The 20,182-nt window shown below is 39.1% G+C and overlaps 1 protein-coding gene across 7 annotated transcripts in view; it reads left to right on the top strand.

Annotated features, from left to right (window-relative positions):
• The window catches only part of APAF1 (apoptotic peptidase activating factor 1), a 51,055-nt gene extending 42,720 nt beyond the window's left edge, over nt 1-8,335 (top strand). For all 7 annotated transcript variants that reach the window (XM_044454760.1, XM_044454759.1, XM_044454753.1 and 4 more), the window contains 6 exons: nt 409-534; nt 1,998-2,117; nt 2,365-2,490; nt 3,661-3,786; nt 5,331-5,477; nt 5,818-8,335. In XM_044454760.1, the coding sequence (XP_044310695.1) occupies nt 409-534; nt 1,998-2,117; nt 2,365-2,490; nt 3,661-3,786; nt 5,331-5,477; nt 5,818-5,964 (792 nt within the window). In that variant the 3' untranslated portion in view covers nt 5,965-8,335. The remainder of the gene's footprint in view (nt 1-408; nt 535-1,997; nt 2,118-2,364; nt 2,491-3,660; nt 3,787-5,330; nt 5,478-5,817) is intronic.
• The last annotated feature ends 11,847 nt before the right edge of the window (nt 8,336-20,182 follow it).

Here is a 20,182-nt window from a genome sequence, read left to right as displayed (position 1 = left end):
ACACATTTAAACCAACAGCTTTAAAATCTAATATTTTAACCTGTCGGTGGAAGGCAAAGTTGTGGAACTTGTGGTCCTCACTATGACATTGGACTGTAGCTCTAGTCAGTTCTAACTAGCATAGACAATACTGAGAGATGATGGGAGCTGCAGTTTGACCACAAGATAGCCAGATCTTTTGCAGTCATTTTGAAGCCTCTGGTACCCTAGCGGAGGAAGTTGGCACAAAATTAACTTCTCAAGTACTGTTTCCAGTTCTGTCACAGCCTATTTTTATAGTCTCATTCATTGTATTAGGATTTTTACTAGAGCTTTGTGGATTAACTTTCCCATTGTTGATTTTTCCTCTAATGTGCACACACACTGAATTCCTCAGAACATTTCATTGACCGATCTCATTTTTAACAGGTGTTAAACCTCTCAAGTAGAAAAGTTTTAAAATCCAGAAGTGGGCACAGGAAATCTGTGCAGCGTTGCCAGTTTACATCTGCTGGAAAAATACTTATATCAAGCTCTGATGACTCAACTATACAGGTGGGAAAATATTTCAAGCTGCTAGGGAATGTATAATGATTTTGAAGAAAACAGTTAAGGGAAATGTATATTTTACTTGAGTCACACTGAAATTGATGAGATAAACCAGGTTTGTTCTATGAAAATTATTTCAGTGATAAGAAATCCTCCATTCTGCATTTCCTAAACTTAATAACATACAATGCCTTAGAATGTGATATCAGAAAAAGGTACATTTTAATCTGTAGTAGTTCTGTTGTAGTTTAATGAGATTATTTTCGATAAGGGTTTTGAGACTTCTGGCTTCAAGCTTGCCAATGACCTTACGAAAAACGTATTGAGAAGTCCTATCACTACAAATTTTGGCTAATTGAAAAGACCAGCCAAAATTCGAGATCTCAGAATGTTCCAGTTGGTAGGAATATGCCAATAAATCTGAATACAAATTCAGCAGAAAAGAATAATATAGTAAGCCCTCGCTTAAGAATAATATGATGCCCCACTCCAGCCTGGGTATAGCAAAGTATCCACTGATGGAATGGAAATAATTGCTTTCTAATAACTTGGAATATTTAATAATGAGAAGTACCCTTTGTGCTGTTAGAGGTCTAAATTTGAGTTATAATAAACTTATGAATAAGGAGATCATTGCTGATAAAGCAGTTAGACTTTAGCTGGAGTGTGGAGTCAGAGTCATGGACTCAAAATCAGAAGCAATTCTTAGGTTACTGGAGTCAGATTTGGAGTGGTAATAATGTACCAAATGTGTTCCAACCACACATTTCAGTCTAGTAAACAATTCTGAAATGGGAGATGTCATGGATTCCTGTAAATTAAAGTTCTAGGTAATTATTTTCTTTTGAAGCAGCTGCTAATTTCTGAGCTTCTCTCTCTTCTATTTCTTTAATAAATAAACTTAAATTGAAGTTCTGGAATTGATTAGGTTCAATCCTGTGTGCACTTTGGAACGAAAAAGGGTCTGACTGAAAAAGGCAGGAAGTTGTAGGCCCTTTTTCTGTCTAACCATGCATAGAATTATGCCTTAAGTTTCTTTGGAAAGCCTCTGGACTGGTGTTGCGCACATCATCTTCACAATTTAGCAAATGCTAACTGGTTCTAAGTTTAAAGGAAGCATGTAAAATGTCTGGGCTTCTGAATAAATGTTTTCAGTCAATATAGGAAATAAATAATTAGCACATTCCTATATAAATAAAGGCATCAGGGTCAAAGGTACCATAAATTGAGGAGTTGAAGTCAAAGGGTTTATGTACCAACTCCAAAACCCTGGACTTTAGAACCCTTCAAGGAACTGAAAGTTATTCCTATGATGTCATTCCAGGCTGAAAATTGTGTTTTTCATTCCCTTCGTACAAGCTGTTCAGGAATTCATTTTTCTCTTAAAAGAAAATCTAAAAGCAAGACCATCAAGAATAAATTAAAATATGCACTCCCTTTTAATTAATGTTCATGTCTGTTTTAAACAGGTATGGAATTGGCAGTCAGATGAATGCATTGTTCTGAAAGGTCACAAGGAAGCTGTCAAGAATTTTTACCTTCTTAAAAGTTCAAGGCTTCTTTCATGGTCATTTGATGGGACAGTTAAGGTAAGCAATAAGTCAACATACTGACAACTTAGATTAGTTCCTGTAACAAATTTACAGGAAAGCAGATGCAAGTCATGTGAAATATTATGTTTGGTTTTGAAGACCAAAGTTAGGAGAATCCATATATGAATCTTTATAATTGTTAGGACACAATGTTTAAAATTAAGATTTTTTTTAAAGAGCAAGTATTTGTAAAGCAAAAATGTATAGCAGAAGATTCATTTAATTGTGAATTTTAATATTATAGTTCTGGAACATAGTTACTGGAGAACTAGAAAGAGATCTTAGTTGCCATGAAGATGCTATTCTTTCTTGTGCTGTTTCACCTGATACCACTATGTTTGCCACTACCTCTGCTGACAAGACTGCCAAGGTCAGTAAATATTTACAAATGACCTTCAAATATAGGACTTCATTCAACCAAAGGAACTATTTGTATACACTAGTTATTTCAGTGATGGAGTTAACATGCATGCTTAATTCTTTGTCACTGATATCAGTAGAACTTGTAAAGCGCTTGACTCTGGGTGTATCATGCCTATGACAGATGGGCAACTTCAGAAGGTCTCGATTATGCTGTGGATGCTGAAAATGAGGACTGTATTTTGTTTTAAAAAATGGTGTCTGGAGCCGCTGTGAAGTCCAAAAAGAATAAAAATTAGTGTGCAAACAAGTGAATTGTAACAGCTTCAGATACCATGTGGTTGAATGGCTATGGGCCTCATGTTGCACATGAATTCTCTCTTAACCAATTTATAGCCTGTCCAAACTACAGTAAGTGAATATAAGCACAGCTGTGTGCAGAGGGTCACCTGTGGACATTCTGTGGCCTTTCTCTCATGTCCTACCCTCCAGTCCCTGCCCCCATCCCTATGATGTTTGGCCAAATTCTGTTTCAAACTGTTAGGGGATTTGAGGCCTATGCACACTTGCCATATCCCAGATCCAGCCTGTGTGCAGTGCATTTGTGTGAATGTACATATTGACAGGTGTAGGGGTGAAACATATAAACACTTGGTGAAGCAAGATGTTTGGTGCTCCTGCAGTCCATGTGCACTATTAAACATGCACTTGTTGAAGTCAAGCCTATGGAAACTGATTCTAGGCACAGATATTTGGGTCTCTTAAGTCATAGGTCAACTTCATGCCCTAATCTCATTCTGCTTCCCAGTGTTACTCTTGTTGCTACTTAATTATTCAGATATTCCAAATCACTGATAACTGAGGAAAGTGTCAACTTGAAGTAAATATTGGCCTGACATACTTCTAAGGCATTCCTCTAGCTTAAAGCCAAAAATTTCTATGAACTGTGCATAAATAGGAACATGACTGTTCTTAGGCAAGTAGTGACAAGTAGTGTTAGGAGAATACTAGGGTTAATAATCAAATCCAGAGAATGAGAAATATAGAATTTTAGCTTTTTCTCTTAATTTGATATCTGAGTGGATGAGACTCAAATGTCCTTTATAGCTGGAATGTTTGCAATTAATCTAAAGTACTGAAATGACAGTTCAGCGTTATGTTTAATATTTTAAATCCTTAGATTTGGAGTTTTGAAACTTCATCGGTTCTTCATAAGCTGAATGGTCATAAAGGTTGTGTGAGATGCTGTGCTTTCTCCTTTAATAATGAGTTGTTGACCACAGGAGATGACAATGGAGACATACGGGTAATTCCATAGTGTTATTTTTAAATGATTTATTAATAATGTAGTGTAAAATAAAACAGCTGTGTGTGAGCAATGTAGATCTATAATTTTTGCACAAATTAGTTGGTGGCAGCTGCTTTATAAAAGGTAAAGGTTTCCCCTTGACGTTAAGTTCAGTCATGTCTGACTCTTGGGGGTGGTGCTCATCTCCATTTCCTAGTCAAGGGAGCCAGCGTTTGTCCGCAGACAGTTTCCATGGTCATGTGGCCAGCATGACTAAACACCGAAGTGTACAGAACGCTGTTACCTTCCCACCAAAGTGGTACTTTTTTATCTACTTGCATTTGCATGCTTTCGAGCTGCAAGGTTGGCAGGAACTGGGACGGAGCAACGGGAACTCACCCCGTTGTACAGATTCGAACTGGCGACCTTTCGATCAACCAGCCCAGCAGCACAGCGGTTTAAATCACTGCACCACCTGCTTAGCTTTTGTTTGTAGGGCAGTGTTCTGGTTTTGACCCGACATTGCAACAGGGATGTTACAAAGGTGGAAAAGGGTTTCAAGGACATTTTCAGTCATAATAAAAAATGGCAAGTGATGGAAAGGAAGGATGTGTTTAACTATACAGAAAGTAAGGTAAATGGGAAACACTGAGAGTTTTTAAATAAGGGCTTATTTTCTCATATGTAAAACCAGAAAGGAATTCTTTGTTATAAAATCCATGAGAATTTCAAACATTTAATTCAACCTCTTCCAAAGCTCAGTCCCATTCTTAAAACTGGAAGATGTATGACTTGCTTTCTGTTTCTGTTGCATTTCTTGCTTGTGTGTTGTTTTATCACACTTGTCTTAGTGTCTTGTTGCTTAGAATTTTATGTCATTCAGGTTGTTTCAGCTTTATCCTGACACTTCATCGAGCCCATCCTTTTTAACTAGTGACATTCTTTCAAACTCAAATAAATGAATATTAAGAATGCAACTGAGAGGTAGAGGCGGTGTCATTGTGCAACTAGGTAGTCACTGTTCCCCTGATAGCTTCGGTTTTGCCCCTACACTGAAAGGCCAAGGGACAGTGAGGCTGCCTAGAGCCTATATAGTAAGCAGTCACAATTGATAAGATTGTAGAATCCTACCCCTAACCACTTAAATGCCATGAAAGCTAAAGTAGGGAGGCTTAACTTACAACTTGAAAGCCTTTGCTCATGGTGAATTTGGGAGAGGCTTAACTCTTCTTTTAGAAAATATATCATGTCAGTGAAACAGACACACAGATTCTGAGTTTAAAGGAAAGAGGTATTTTTGGCCTGAACATGAGAACACCTTCACAAATTTGTGGTGTTTTCAAAGAACAGCATACACAAATATGTGGAAAGACTTGAGGTATAGGATGTTCTTCTGTGTGGATTGGAGGAACTTTCCACACCAATATTTTTAATGTATCTATTATAGGTATTTTTATACTGTCCTTCAATTATATTCCTAGTTTACAAAAAGAATAAAACAATTCAAATGTTTGTAACTGCTGTTCTGCTGCATGTTTTGTTTTGTCTTGCTTGTCTCGCAGGTTTGGGATATCTCAAAAGGTGAGCTGCTTCACTTATATTCCCGTTATTCAGTAGATGAAGGTGAATCTGCACATGGAGGTTGGGTCACAGACCTTCGCTTTTCCCCTGATAATAAGATACTTGTTTCTTCTGGGGGATACATTAAGGTAAGCTCAACAAAATTACAATTAGGTTTTTGTTATTTATGTTAAAATGTATGAATTTTTACCTTATTGTTGTCCACATTTAGCTTGTAAATTGTGAAAAATTTAGCTTTTTACTTTTTGGTTAAAAGATAATTCAAATATTCCAAAGATTTAGAATTAATTTTAAATTTTATATTGTATCAGTTATCTTGAAAAATCCTGTTCTAATACCTGACTATCAGAACGGTATGCATATATCAAATGCATAGCTTAGTAAGGAAAAATATGATCCAATTTATAGTAATGCTGTATTCAGATTTTATTTCTTCCTAATTGAGAACATATTTTTTCTTCCTCCTAGTGGTGGAATGTGGATACTGGCCAACCCCTACAAACATTCTATACAAATGGAACAAATCTTAAATCATTGCACGTGTCCCCAGATTTCAAAGTATGTGTGACTGTTGATAACCTTGGCATTCTTTATGTGCTACAGATTATGAAATAAATCTCTTTAAAGCTGAATGTGACAGCTTTTGAAACAATTTTGAGCCAGAAGTAAATTCTCCACAAAACCATTTAACTTACTTGAAGCTGTGAAATGATTTTATTCTGGCATGCAGAATACATTTGTAAACATTTCTGAATCAGCATACACTTTTTCTTCTCTGTTTGATTAGAATTGTTAAGTGTGGTTTGCATCCTATAAAAATTATGCAAAGTAATATGTTAATGATCATTGACTGAAAGAAGTATAATAACCTGAGATACTGTCATTGATCTAACAAATGTTTCTGAGCCACAGAAGTACAATCCTATAAAATACTACAAACTGCTGTTTTACTATGTGCAATTTTTTCTTGAGTAACTTTCTTAACCCCCAAAAATCCCCTTACTGTTTGATATGTATTATAACAGCCTTGAAATACAATGTGAATAATTAAAAATTGATAACTTTAAATAAAACAATTCTGTATTACTACAAGATGTAGTAGATGCATGTTCCCTGGCACAGTATAAACCCAGCACTGATTTTCTGTATTTCCTTTAGCCTTCAATTCTCTGAAGTCAAATGTTTTCCAAAGTTATTGGAAACTGGCTTGTATTCTCCCTTTTGGTTCAAACTAAATGATATGTGATCATTAGCTTTGCTGAAAGGCCAATTAAAGTGAATTAATCCATACTGAAAAACATAAGAGTTTCATTTTTAATGTTTTTTTCCTCATGTATAGGAAGTCTGCAAATTTACTTTTTCCAATAGTAAAATCTCCTTTATAAAGAACCATAGCATGGATGAGATTTTTCTAGATGGTTTGTCAACCTTGTGACTTCAAATATTTAATAGAAAATAATAAAATTATTTCTTTTGAGTTTTAATCTTTAGACAATGTATTACATCCCACTGAGCCAAATTTCTGTTATTTGTGATTTTCTTACACTGCTCTGTAGTCCAGTTTACAAAAGAAGAGGCCACAATGTGGCTCTTTCACTTGCTAGTGCCTTTAGAGTTTGTGAGTACACACACTGTAATTGAGATTTCACCATTAACATAAAAGAAATTCCTAAGCAAGTTGAAAATTATAACCTTTGTGCTTATAAAATAGTAAGTGTAGTTCCCAAATATTAAAGCAATTGCTGCTAATAATTTTCCAGTAGATTGGGATAGCACTAGTTTCAGAGTGGTGTCAAGGAACCCCGTTGGATGGACGTTTAGAAGGGGTTCAGTTGTGGCAAGGGTCCCTCTACACAGCAGAGACTGCACTGGATGCCGCTGGAAAACTCCACAGTTTTAAATCAATTGTCAACTATAGACATCAAAATGGGACACAGCTGATGTAGCATATATTGGATCTAAAGCCCAACTTCTCTCTCAAGAGGAATGTGCATCAGGCTGTTGGTTATGGCAGTCTGAAGCTGGCTAAATTAATTGTTCTCCCTGCTTTCAAATTAGAGGGTGATATTAAATTAAGCAAACACTGACTTCTGAAAAGCCATCCTCACTGCCCACTTGCCATAGATAGCATGAGTCAGGAGGGCTTTGAGCCACTTCCTTTTCCTTCCATGCACTTAGTATTGGTCCATTAGCTATTTGAAGAGCCATTTCAGTGCTTCTTTTACTTTGCAGTTCAGACTAAATTGAACTGTTGCCTTTCTGTATTAGCTAAGTTTATTATCAGCAGTTAAAAATACAATATTTTAACTGCCTAGGAGAGCCTTCACAAGTATGGTGGCCTCCGCAAGTTTTAGAGTACAGCTCCCAGCATTCCTTACCATTGACCATTGCATCTGGGCCTGATGGGAGTTCAGGTTCAAAATATTTGGAGGCCTTTGGCTGACTGTTGTAGGATAGTCTTAAACTGTATTAATAACAAAACACACAATTGCATATCCAGTTTGCCTTTGGTTCCACTGATCTTTTCTGCCACAGATAGAAAACATGTTGCTATTTTAACTAACAAATTAGCCTTTGGATTTTTAAAGAATTAATTGAGGGTGCAGCAGCTCATGAAACTGTTTACTAGGGTTGTTCTTCAAATGAGATTATCTTAAAAAATCTACTGGTGCTATATTGCAACTGCGAAGATGAAGAAGCAGATAATTAAACAGGGTATTGTTGGTCTATTACATTTGGAGGGAGAAATTGTTTCCAGTTTATCTGGCATAACGAGATAGTAGGAGTACTAATAGCAAAACCTTTGCTGTTGGCTATACTGTGCTGCTTTTGTGTTAATTGGAGTATATCTGTGCATCAAGGGAAATTGCTGAATTTGCTGAGCATGCTGATTTTTTTAAATGTTACTAAAGCTATGCCTTAGCAAAGTTGTTGGGTTTAATTAAACAAGTTGGTCTTTAAACAATAAATATTTTTATATTATGCAGAATTTTGTATATTTTTTGTGTCTGCCTCTATTTATCCAATTTGTTCCAATTTTTACTGATGCCACCTCTATTACATTTTTTTTCCCTTTTGATTTTTATGTGTACAAGGACGGGGTCTCGGAATTGAGAATATTATCAATGAGTGCTAATCATGATGGGCATTACTTCCAGGTACTGAGGCAGAATGTCTTCCAAGAATAGTTACTGAGAAGTACAAGCATATCGTGTTTGCAGGCTTCCAACAGGCATCTTGTTGGCCTCTGTGGAAACAAAATGCTGGACTACATTGGCATTTGTTCTGATTCAGCACACTGCTTCTTGTGTGCTTACAGAATAAGCCCCATTGAATATACCAAGACTTACTTGTAGGCAAACATGCATAAATCATGCAGTAATAAGGACCTAGGAAGGAGGCTGTTCTTCTAGTGCCACAGCTCATTGGTTTAAGTGTCAAACAAGTAGATTATGCTTATGCAGTGCAGTTTCCCTCTGCCAGTATATGCTGTACCTTCTCATGCCCACCATTCATAAGGTAAGACTTCCTCCAGAAGAATGGAAGAACTACCTATGCATATCATGCAAAGCGACAAGGAAAGGAATTGCAGCAACAGTGGGAGAGGGTGGGTGTGAAGATTCTTCTGTGGTTCCTTGGCATAGGACCAAACATTGGTTTAAATTTGGTTCACAGAGTTTCTGGGAAATCCCACTTCTTTAACAGAGAAAATTAATACCTTTTCAGTACTGGGAAATTTGTCTGATGGAGTTTGTTTCCTAGAAAATGTCGTATTCTAAGGATGCCTGATTTCTCTTTCTCTGTTGCCTAGTGACAAGCACACCCATTTTCTATCCTCCAATATTAGTAGAGTGGTCTTACAGCGTTTTGGTTGCTCTCTGACATTATCATGGGACACGAGCACTTCCTCTGCTCCGCCATTTTGAATTACCCTCTTTAAAAAGAAAGTATTTCTGTTGTTTTCCCCCCTTTAAATCTTCTAGTAATTGAATGTGTCTCATAAACATTTTTCAAAAGCCATTTTGCAGTGTTACAAGGCAGTGCTCTGCTAGAAAATCTTCTTCCGTTCCCCTTTCTATAAAATGGACTCCAACTATATTAAAAAAGAGGCTAGAGAAAATGGCATTGCCAGCATTATGACAGAAATCCTTCACCTGGAAGCAACCTGTAAGAGAACTGAGATTTTTCAGGTAAATGCCAATTATTTTTCACTTTCTTTGATTTAGACACTTTGCAAGCTTGAAAAGCATTGTGGTTTGGCTTTTCTATCCACCTTTATTTCTATCTCTGATTATTTCCTACACCACTAAATAGCTTTAATTTTCAAGCTGCTGAAGAGTTCAACAGTTTGGATTTCTTTTTTTTATTATTTTAGAAACAAAGCAAAAGAGTTACTTATACTATTATAGATGTTGGACATGGCATGAGCAGTACCCAACATCCATAAATAAAATAGATCTTTTCCTATTTATGTGCAGATTTGGAGTTCCCATCTCTGAAAACAGTGAAGGAATTATCCGTAGCTGGCCATTTAAAACAGTGCTATTTTCTAAGCTTTGACACTAGTACCTTCAGTACTTAGTATTACAGGACCTGCCATTGTGAAGTACCCTGTTGGCAAACCGCATCAGGGATATCAGGAAGAAGTTTTTTAACACTTTTCTAACGTCTTCACTGCCTGATGCAGAAATTGTAACGTGTCTTGAGAATGTATCAAGACATAATGAAATACACCGGCTGTGCCTTCAAAAACCCTTCCTTCCTTCAGGCCGTCTGTTCATCCTCCCTTCTCCCTTCCTTCTTGCTTCATTTCTGCTATGAGAAAAGTGAAATGATGCCATGAATTTTGTGCAAAAGGAGAGCCTGGAGTATTTCAACCAAATCTTGTTGCCTTGTTTCTTTGTCCTGGCACAATGGGGTAGTTCTGTTCTTTGTAACAGGGATCTAAGTGAATTGTAACTGGGGATCTAACTCTTAATGATTCTGTAGGCCATCAGGTGAATATAAAGCAAGGCTCACTGAACACACCTCCGGTTCCTGCTCTGGAGGACTTACATTGCAGCCCTGACTGAGAAAGAGATCTTCATCCATCTGCTATGGTATGCACAGGAAAGGCTATGTAATTTGTAAGTATCTTCTTCATGGTGATGCACAAAACTGTCCTAGCTTTGCTCTAATCCATCCACTCTTAGCCCCTCCTACCTGACTGCTGCCCACCTCCTCTTCCCTACAGCCCTCCTAACTTAACACAGTTTGAGGGAAAAGGGTTTCATACTCCGATACTAAGTTTTTAACAGAAAAATCTTTGTACACAATTGGCCCATGACTTAGTGGGTGCATTTCACATGTCATGCCAGCATGGGTGGGTTCTACAAACAACTGACAAATGGGCTTATTTATTTATTTGGGATATTTCTAGCCTGTCTAAGCACTCTTCATCTCTGGACAGCTCACAACAAAATCAATAAATACAACAATATGAATATAAATATCATAAATACCCCAAACACTAATAAAACTAAATAATCCACGACTGAAATAAAAATAATTAAAATCTATTAAACATTAAAATATTGGGTGAATAAAAAGGTCTCCACCTGGCACTGAAAAGGATATAATGACGGCGCCAGGCAGACCTCTCTAGGGAGTGCATTCCACAGCCGGGGCGTCACCACTGAGAAAGCCCTTCTCCAGGTATTCTGTCTCCTGATCTCCTTCAAGGAGTGTTACTGTGGTGGTTTGTACCCTCCTTCCCCCTTGGTCCACCTGCATGTATCAAAGGTGTTGCCACAACAGGACTAACATACATCCTCACTCCCTGCTGTTTATCCCCTCTATCCTTTTTTCCCTCAGAGAATGCAGGCTGCCTTGACAGCCAGATTTCAAGAACTCCCTTTTGACAGTCACCAATATTTTCAAGGTGGAGCAGCAGTCAGTTTTTAACAAACATTTTTTTATTTTCTTGTGCATAAAATGTACACACACACACACACACACACATAACCAAACACAAAAGCCACTTGCGTTGTCAGGGTGGCTTGTTGCCTTCAAATTAGCCACCCTGTGGAACTCATGATGCGACAACCCACCATGGGTTGTATTATGCAGATCTGGTCACTGTTAGCATTAATTTTCACTGGATAGTGATAATGAGGGAAAATATTTTGGCCAGCACCAGACAAGGAGTCTGTTAGCAAGCACATTCATGCTGAAAAGGCTCCAGTGTCAAAACTGAGAAGAAGGGAACATGGGGGTGAGAGAAGGTTATTTGCACTGCTCTGTATGTGTAACTCTGGTAATGTGAATGTAAAAGGATGTATCTCAATATGTGGCAAATATTGCCCTTTCATTGGGAAGGGCATCCAGTTTGATTTATGCAATTTCCAGCTTGTCTGGAACCTTGCTGCTTGTTGTTTTAGGAACACTGCTGATCCTAGAAATTTTACATTAGAAATTTTAGAAACTGTGGGAAGGGACAGTAGAGGAAAGTTGTAGCTAAACATGTGTTTGAGGAGTGGGATAGGGAAGTGTTTGATGTTTTGCATGTGAATTGTAAACAGGATATAATTAAGCTATATTTGAAGCCATGTGGAATGTAATGCAGCAGGACAGGGCTTTAATGAGAAATAAAAAGGCAAAGTGAAAGAAGTCAGAAATAACATTTCAGTTCCCTACAAGAAGAAAGCTTCACCTTCCAGCTAGTTTTCTCTCTACATTTGCCAGCCCTCTAAAAATCCTATGATAGGATCCATTCATGAGTGCCTGTTGCAATAAGCAATGCAGAGAGAAACTGCCTTGCTGGCTAACTTCCGATTCACTGCATCCTTGTAGATGATATCATCAACATTCCTGCCCCCCCGCAATATCCTTCTCACATACTTGTGCCCTTAGTGAGTAAGAGCTCCGCTTAGTCACAATTTCTTCTGTTTTCAGCAACAAAGGGCAGAAAAAACAATGTCTGGATTTGGGGGCTGATGTTGAAAGAAATGGTTGGTGGGAGCAATAGCCACCATTTCATTGTTCTTAATGCTGACTGTGCATTAAGTTATTATCTCTAAATGCCAAAAGTAAAATAAATGGTTGCTTTTTTCCCTTGGAAGCCAGCCTTAGCTTTATTTCTGAACATAGGTATTTTCACATGTGAAGTCCTGCATTTTAGGCGTTTTCAAGCAGACAAATGAAGACAGGTGTAAGCAGGGTTGTAATAATCACTGTGAACAGTGATGGGGACCTTCACTACTGGTGGATGCAGGAGGATGAACTCCTGCATAGTCACTGGTGGTGTGAAAGGCAGTTTGCTGCAGAGCTGACCCTTATGGCAAAATTAGTTTGTGACTGCTTCTATATGTTAACAGGTAGAACACTTACTTCAAATGCTTCTTATTCAACTTTTTCTGAAAGAGTTTTGAGATTTTTTGTTGTCATTACTCAATTTTTGCTGCTAAATCTATTCAGTTTGATGCTCCTATATGATGCTCTTGCTCCATTAGTGATTGGCACCCACACTTGAATTCACTCAGTTCAAGAATATTAAACATTTTTTTATTTTTTTATTTACTTAGGATATTTGTATGCCGTCCTTTGCAAAAGCCTCAGGACAGCTTACACAAAGAAAATACAAATATCTAATATAACATAAATGAATTAATAACTCACTCTGGCTGCTATTAAAATATGATGGTAAAATTCAATATTAAAACTTACTAAAATACTGATTAAATGAAAAGGTCTTAACCTGGCGCCGAAAAACATATAAGGATGGAGCCAGGCGGACCTCTCTGGGGAGCGCATTCCATAGATAGGGCACCACTGCAGAGAAGGCCCTCCTCCGGGTACTCTGTCTCCTAATATCTTTCACAGAGGGTTCCTGGAGGAGGGCTTCAGCTGCCGATCTCGGGGGGCAGGAGGACAAATAGGGAAGAAGGCGTTCCTTTAGGTATCCTGGTCCCAAGCCATTTAGACCTTTATAGGTAATAACCAACACCTTGAATTGAGCCCAGACGTCAATGGGAAGCCAGTGGAGCTGATAAGAGGACTGGGGTTATATAAGAATAACGCACAGTCCCCGACAGCATCCTGGCAGCTCTGTTTTGCACCATCTGAAGTATCTTCAAGGGCAGCCCCACGTAAAGTGCGTTACAGAAATCCAGCTGGGAAGTAACCAGTGCGTGTGTTACTGTTGCTAGGCAATCTTCCTCCAGGTAGGGACGCAGCTGATGGATTAGCCGAAGCTGAAGGAAAGCACTCCTCGCCACCGCTGTCACTTGAGCTTCCAAGGACAGCTCCAGGTCGAACACTCCCAAGCTGCGGATCCTGTCCTTTAGAGGGAGTGCAACCCCGTCCAGGGCAAGGCCCAAGTCACCTACCCAGGAGCTCAAATCACCCACCAACAGAACCTCCGTCTTATTTGGATTGAGTTTCAGTTTATTGGCCCTTATCCAGCCCATTACCTCAGCCAGGCACCGGTTCAGTACAGCCACAGCCTCACCTGGGTTAGTTGAAAAAGAGAGGTAGACCTATAAGTAACTATTTCCCAGGACTTGCAGAGAGCATCCTTCAGAATTAGTCCCATCTTCTTCTGTTAGCAGGCAATACCAACCACTAGAGGCAGGGGTACCCTAGTCTCCCAGACCTGTCCTATCTACCAGCTATAAAACAAGGCTAGGGGTGAGCTCCATGCTCACAGAGTCACCTTATCTTGCAAGTCTACTTCACTTCCTGCCTTCTGTGCAACAGCGGACTAGTTAGAACAGTCAAAATGACATGTAGAGAAAAGAAACTGTGGATCATAAGGAACCATAATGTGTGAGGACACATGTTTCCATGCCAGTTGAGAGGCCATTTCCAGTCTTTTGCAGTGCTGGAAAAAGGACTCTCCCACCATCTTCTCTTGTATGGCAGGTGGATGTGTGCTGGACTCTGTGTCTTTCTTTCCCCATGGAAAGAGAGATTGAGCCCTCCTACAGCATGGTGGGCCAGGTAGCTTCCAGCAGCAGCAGCAGCAGCAGCAGCAGCAGCAGCTGAGACCACAAGGCATTCCAGGATGGAAACATGGCAGCGGATGATGTGAGTAGAGGAAGTTATGGACTTGCTGAAAGTGCCACAAGTGGATCCACTAGGGGAACTTCAGCTATTTTATAGGGACTTCAAGGTCTCAACACTGGCAACTGTTACAGACTCCATGTTTGCAAGAGCGGCTTACATATGGGTTCAAGATCTGCAAGAGCTGAACTCTGTTGCCAAACACTACAGCACTGGCAAATTTTCTGTGGACTCACTTTGGGCTTAGTCTAGAACTATGAAGAAAGGTATAGAGGCACAGCTGGGACATGTATCCCAGCTGCTTGGCTAGACTAGCAGCATCTTTCTGTGTAGGTGCCAGTATTTTTGAAGAGCCTGTTGTGGAAGTCCTGGTGGCTCTGATGGTGTCCTTTCCACACTCAAGCTCAGGATTTATTTTGTCCCTTCCAGAAACATAGAACACAGGAAACACTTCAAGGTAAAGATATCCTAGGGTGGAGCCACTCAGGCTGAATTGTGGCATGTTGTTTGTGGTCCAAGGCAGAGTTGTCATCACCACAGATGCCAGTCTGCTTGGCTGTGGGGCTCAACACAGTCTCTGGTGGCCCAGGATACATAGTCAGTGAGGAAAACAAAGAACAGGATAACCCTAACCCTACCCAGGCAAAACTTCCTGGAGAGAACATATCTTCTAGAGAAAGTTGAAGAAGGAAAAGGAAGACCAAACATGATATGGATTGATTCCATCACAGAGGCCACAGCTTGCGATTTAGAATTGCTGAGCAGGGCTGTCATTGATAGGACATTTTGGAGGGCTTTCAGACTTGGGGTTGCCAAAAGTTGGAAATGACTTGAAGGCACATAAGGATAACAACCCTAACTGTGCTTGTAAATAGAAGATGGGGGGCTAATCCCAAAGGCTAAGAATCTTAGAATACCCCTGGGAGGACAGGCAACAGGAATTCACAAGAATTTCCTTTGTCAGACTTTGAAAGCAAGGTATTCAGGATTTTGCTTTTCCACAGCTTTCTATGCCTCAGTCTTATCTAGTTTTCCTTTGTCTCCGTAGTGCCTTAATCTAAAGCACACAACATAATATACATAGGGTGGATGTATGTGTGTGTGTAATGAGTGTGTGTGTGTGTGTGTGTGTAATGAGTATGGGTAGTTTAAAAGGTAATGGATAGAATAATTAGAATAATAATGGTTTCCCTGGCATAAGCCTTAAAGATGAATTGGATACATTTGCTTCATATTGTGCCAAATTCACCAATTACTGTATTTTCTTTGTTCCCAGAAGATACCTGAATGATGAGCCATCCTTTCTCAGCAAAAGCAATAGAACATGTATTCAAATGTAATGTCTTTCCAGAAACCAACCAACCTTCCTTCCTTCCTTTCTTTAGGATATTTCTAGGCCATCCATCACTTTCATCTCTGGACAGCTTACAATTCTCAGGACGGCTTACCTTTAGGTTTTTCACAGAGGTAGCAGGAAAAACCACTAACTTGATGTATCAGACATAGAATTATTCTGATTTTGCTAATATTTTATGACTTTATATGTGATTTGCAAGTACGGAGCCTGGTGGGTGTCAAGCAAAATTGTGCAAGCACACTGCTGCCCCATGGACATCACACTGGAGATTGCAGTTGGACAATGGCGATTATATTTTTGCTTTTCCTTGAAGCATTTTATTTAGATGGCCTCTTCTTCATTGACATTTCAACAACTGGAATTAAATGTTCACAATTCTTCATTAGTATACTTTCATTGTGGTGTGCATAGTTTTTATGTATTGCAGCAACACACAAGCTAGAGCTCCACATTTTGCTTCAAAAAGCAGTACCATGCTCTCAGAAAACTGATTTACTGTTTTCAATCTACTATCTGCCTTACAAAATACTGCAATTAGCTGTTCAGGGCAGAAACCTTAACACCAGAGAAACATGATTGTCTACCACGGAAAGAGAACTTTACATTAGGTTAAGGTGTGTGGGGGGTGCTGGAATTGGAATACACGCAGCATTCTGGGGCAATCAATGGCTGATCCAACTAGGGCTGGTTGTAATTCAGAAGTGCCTCTTTGGCTGAAACATACATGGTGTGGGATAAGCTAAAGTAAAGTTGAAAGTGATCTTTTTGATCGACGAAGCAAATATTAATTGTAGGTGGTGAACCAGGTTAAAAGATAAATTGTACCTAAAGTGTACAGTATTTATTACTAGCGGGTATAGAGAATGGAGTTGTTAGAATGAAGAGTTTTGAAAAACATGAAAGCTTGCGCATTCTTTATGGCTTTTTTGTTAGTAATAATAAAGTTATTGCTGAACTGTGAAGTTTGGGTTATGTTCAGTCTAGGTTCTTTTCCCTATTTTAGAATGCTTATGCTTGTAATAACCAATGGCACTGGTGAAGAACCTAGTGATTACTGTATGTCGGTTATCTCTTGGCTTTTCTGCAGACTGTTTTCTCCCTTGTGTTTAGTATACATATATGCACACCTACCAGTTTTCTGCTAAGACTAGTTAACTGGCTGTGTCCATAAATCAGGACCATCAATTTTCCATGAGCCAAACTAGACTGAGCTTAGATGAAAAGTGCAGATGGTGAACTGTTGTGAATCTTGTGATACAGTTCTCAACTCAAATAACCATGTACAGAAATGTGTATATTAAGGAAAGTATCATATGAAAATGCATATAGCCAAGAAAACTGTGTACCAGAATGTATGTAGTAAGGGATGCTACATACAAAAGCTCATATATTCAGGGAAATTGCTTATTAAATTTTTATGTTGGGGAATATTAAAAAATTGTTTACTTGAGATAGATAAATTTGAGTATAAATTTGAGACTGAACACATGTGAACCCAAACCAGAAATAGCCTAGTTTATAGCCACTTCTGAAATGGTTAGGCATAGTTCTCTTTTGTCTATACAACAGCATTATGTAGATTCTTAGATGGTATAGATTCCATACGGCATTTATTCTTAAGCTCAGTGATGGATTGCTGTCTCTCTCTCCACCTCCGCTTATACCCTGGAGACAGATTGTGTGGCACATGCACAGCCTGCGGTACAGTAACAATTCAAGCTGAACTTAATGGCAGGAATCCAAAGCAGAGTTCAGCTAATTTACATGGCACGTGGGTTTGAGCTGTCCAGAGGAAATGCCCAGTTTATCATCGGATTAAGTTGCAACAGGACTTTGATTGTAGCAGACTTACTTTCAGGCTGTTTTTTGTATTTAAGTTGCTTTGAATGAAAATACCTGAGATGTCAAACACTGCTGAGGAAAATGAGTGAACTTTTCAAAAATAAATCTTTCCAACCGTATTTAAGAGGATCATGAAATTTGCTGCCCTGCAATGGTAAGTTGCTTGTTAGTTTCATTTTTTCTGAGACTTTGCTAAACACCATCTCCCTGTTTATTTGCTATGTGCTAAATTATCTGCCCAATTTACATCCTGATACACAACTGAGCAAGTAATGATACATACTCCTTTGATGTTAGATCTTGTTCTAGGATGCTCTGTCATATTCCAAAAGCTTCTTCCCTGCTTTTCAGCAAACTAAACTTTTCATTGTTTAACTTTTATGGCAAGTTTATTCTGTAAAACCTCATCACTGTAAAAAAATGGAGCTGCTTTGGGTTCCCTGCAAGAGGAAACAAGGCAGGATATAAATGTATTTTTTTAACCCTCTGGCTGGCGCAGTACTGAAAAATTTGGATGCTGCCATTTGGGTGTCAACGTTATACTAGAATTTCACCCTGATAAATATCGATTTCTGCCCAATAGAACCTGCCCTACCACCTCTACAGTCTGTATTCACATTGTTATCCACACCTTCAGTAATATTCTTCTCTTCCATTTTCTAGCTTTCTCTCCTCTTCTATATTTCTGTCTTTTCCTGATAGATCCCTTGATGATTTGACAATCCAGTTTCTTTTTCTACCCATCAATACATTATTTTCTACCCATCATTTACATCATGAAACCACCTCCTTTATTCCCCCCTTTGTCATCAGCTGAGGTTCCACCTTCAAACAATCATCACCCACAGACCATTTTCCTTGCAACTTTATTGCTCCCCAGTACAAATAATTCAGAATGGATCTCTGGGTTCGTTGAATCCAATCTAGTGTTTACCTTCAAGAGCTCTCCTTGTGAACTTGCCTGCACTTCTTTTCCTTGGGAGGGGCTCTCTAAAAGTGAGCACACCTCCTCTTGTGCACTGCTCATTCAACTGGGCCTCCTGAATCTGCTGATGTCTCCCCACAGGGTCGAGCACAGGGGCCGGGGGCTGGTTTGGTCTGGGAGTTCCTTCTCTTCAGGGACCCTCTCACTGGTTGTACATCTTGGCCATTCTCTGGAACAGTGAAGCGTCGGGCATTGAGATTATCACCGCCTCCTCTCCGTGCATCTCAGAATTTTGACCTAGCCCATTTTCTCAACACTGAAATGTGCTTCGTTTTTCAATTCCAGATTTTCTGGAATGCAACCAGCAGTTTGTGGGAACAATTGCCTTTTTTTCTTCTTACTTCCAACATTCTTCCCTCTAGTTGCTGCATTTTCATGCAGAATTTGCTGCCATCCTGCATTTCTATCATCCAATTTCCATTCTTCTCTTGATCTCCAAATTCCTGAAGCTTAATGCTGTTTCTTTCCCACAAATCTTTTGGGAAATCCCCTAATCAGAATTTTGACCTATCTGACCTTTCTCTATACCATATTGATCTGACAGCCTTCTTCCTGCTCAGTCCAAAGATTTCAATTGTCCTCATCCCTTCCGACCTTTTTGTTCCCTTTGATGAATTGGATCACCCTTTTCTGCATGATTACTTTTTGTGCATCTCCTCAACTTGGTCCTACAAGTCTAAATTTTCATTAAGTGATTCCATAGATAGAAGCACTTCCTCTCTCCTGAAGGTTTCTGCTCTTGACTGTTTGCTATGCTTTCTCTCTCCCTCTACAGAGGACCTCATTAGATCCCATGGCTTTCACTAGCAATTATATGCTGAAAACTCCCGAGTCTACCTTACAACAAATCCGAAAGTCTGCCTGCCTGGACTATGGGTCATCATTGTCTGAAACTTGATAGGTGATCTCTTTCCTCCTAAGCTTTTCTCTCATAATGCATTTTGTATCTATCGACAACATACCATTCACTGTGGTACAGGCATGGAAGCACTGGCTGTTTTACTGATTGCTCTCCTGTACTTCCCACATTCAGCCTGTCACCTAGTCCTGACAATTTTTGCTAGGCAGCACTTTGAAAATATAGCCCTCTCCATCAGCTGCTGTGGTGGAAACTACATGTTCAATTTTCCAGTCTCTGACCTGTCTTTATTATACCTTGGCCCTCACCTCTCTACAGGATTCTGCTACCAAAATCATTTGCTTCTCTTAGCACTCAGAACATGCAGCATCTCTTCTTACATCCCTGCCACTCCTATGTCTCCTATCCACTACTACAGATTCAAGGGCCTTACCTTCAAAAGCTCTCCATAGCATTCTTGTCCTCTTTAAAATGCTATACATTTATACATACATGCAGTTTATCTGTACATTCTTTTACCTCATCTTCTTGAATTGCCATGTGCAATTCTAGATTAAGCTCCTAAAGATGTGCCAACTGTCTTTTTGTTTTTACATTGTAAACTGCCACATGATGATTGTAACTATCATGTACATTTATTGTAACTGTCATAACAGTTATAACAATAATAGGTTAGATTAGGAGTTGTGTGTGCTGTACTGCAGTGAAGACAGACATTAGATGTCCATCAAATTTTAGGATTGGCCCA

Source organism: Varanus komodoensis, unplaced genomic scaffold (assembly GCF_004798865.1).
Source record: "Varanus komodoensis strain SLA01 unplaced genomic scaffold, ASM479886v1 scaffold8, whole genome shotgun sequence".
Classification (NCBI taxonomy): Eukaryota; Metazoa; Chordata; class Lepidosauria; order Squamata; family Varanidae; genus Varanus; species Varanus komodoensis.
Note: the sequence above shows the minus strand (reverse complement) of the source record. Positions and strands in the feature narration are given on the sequence as shown.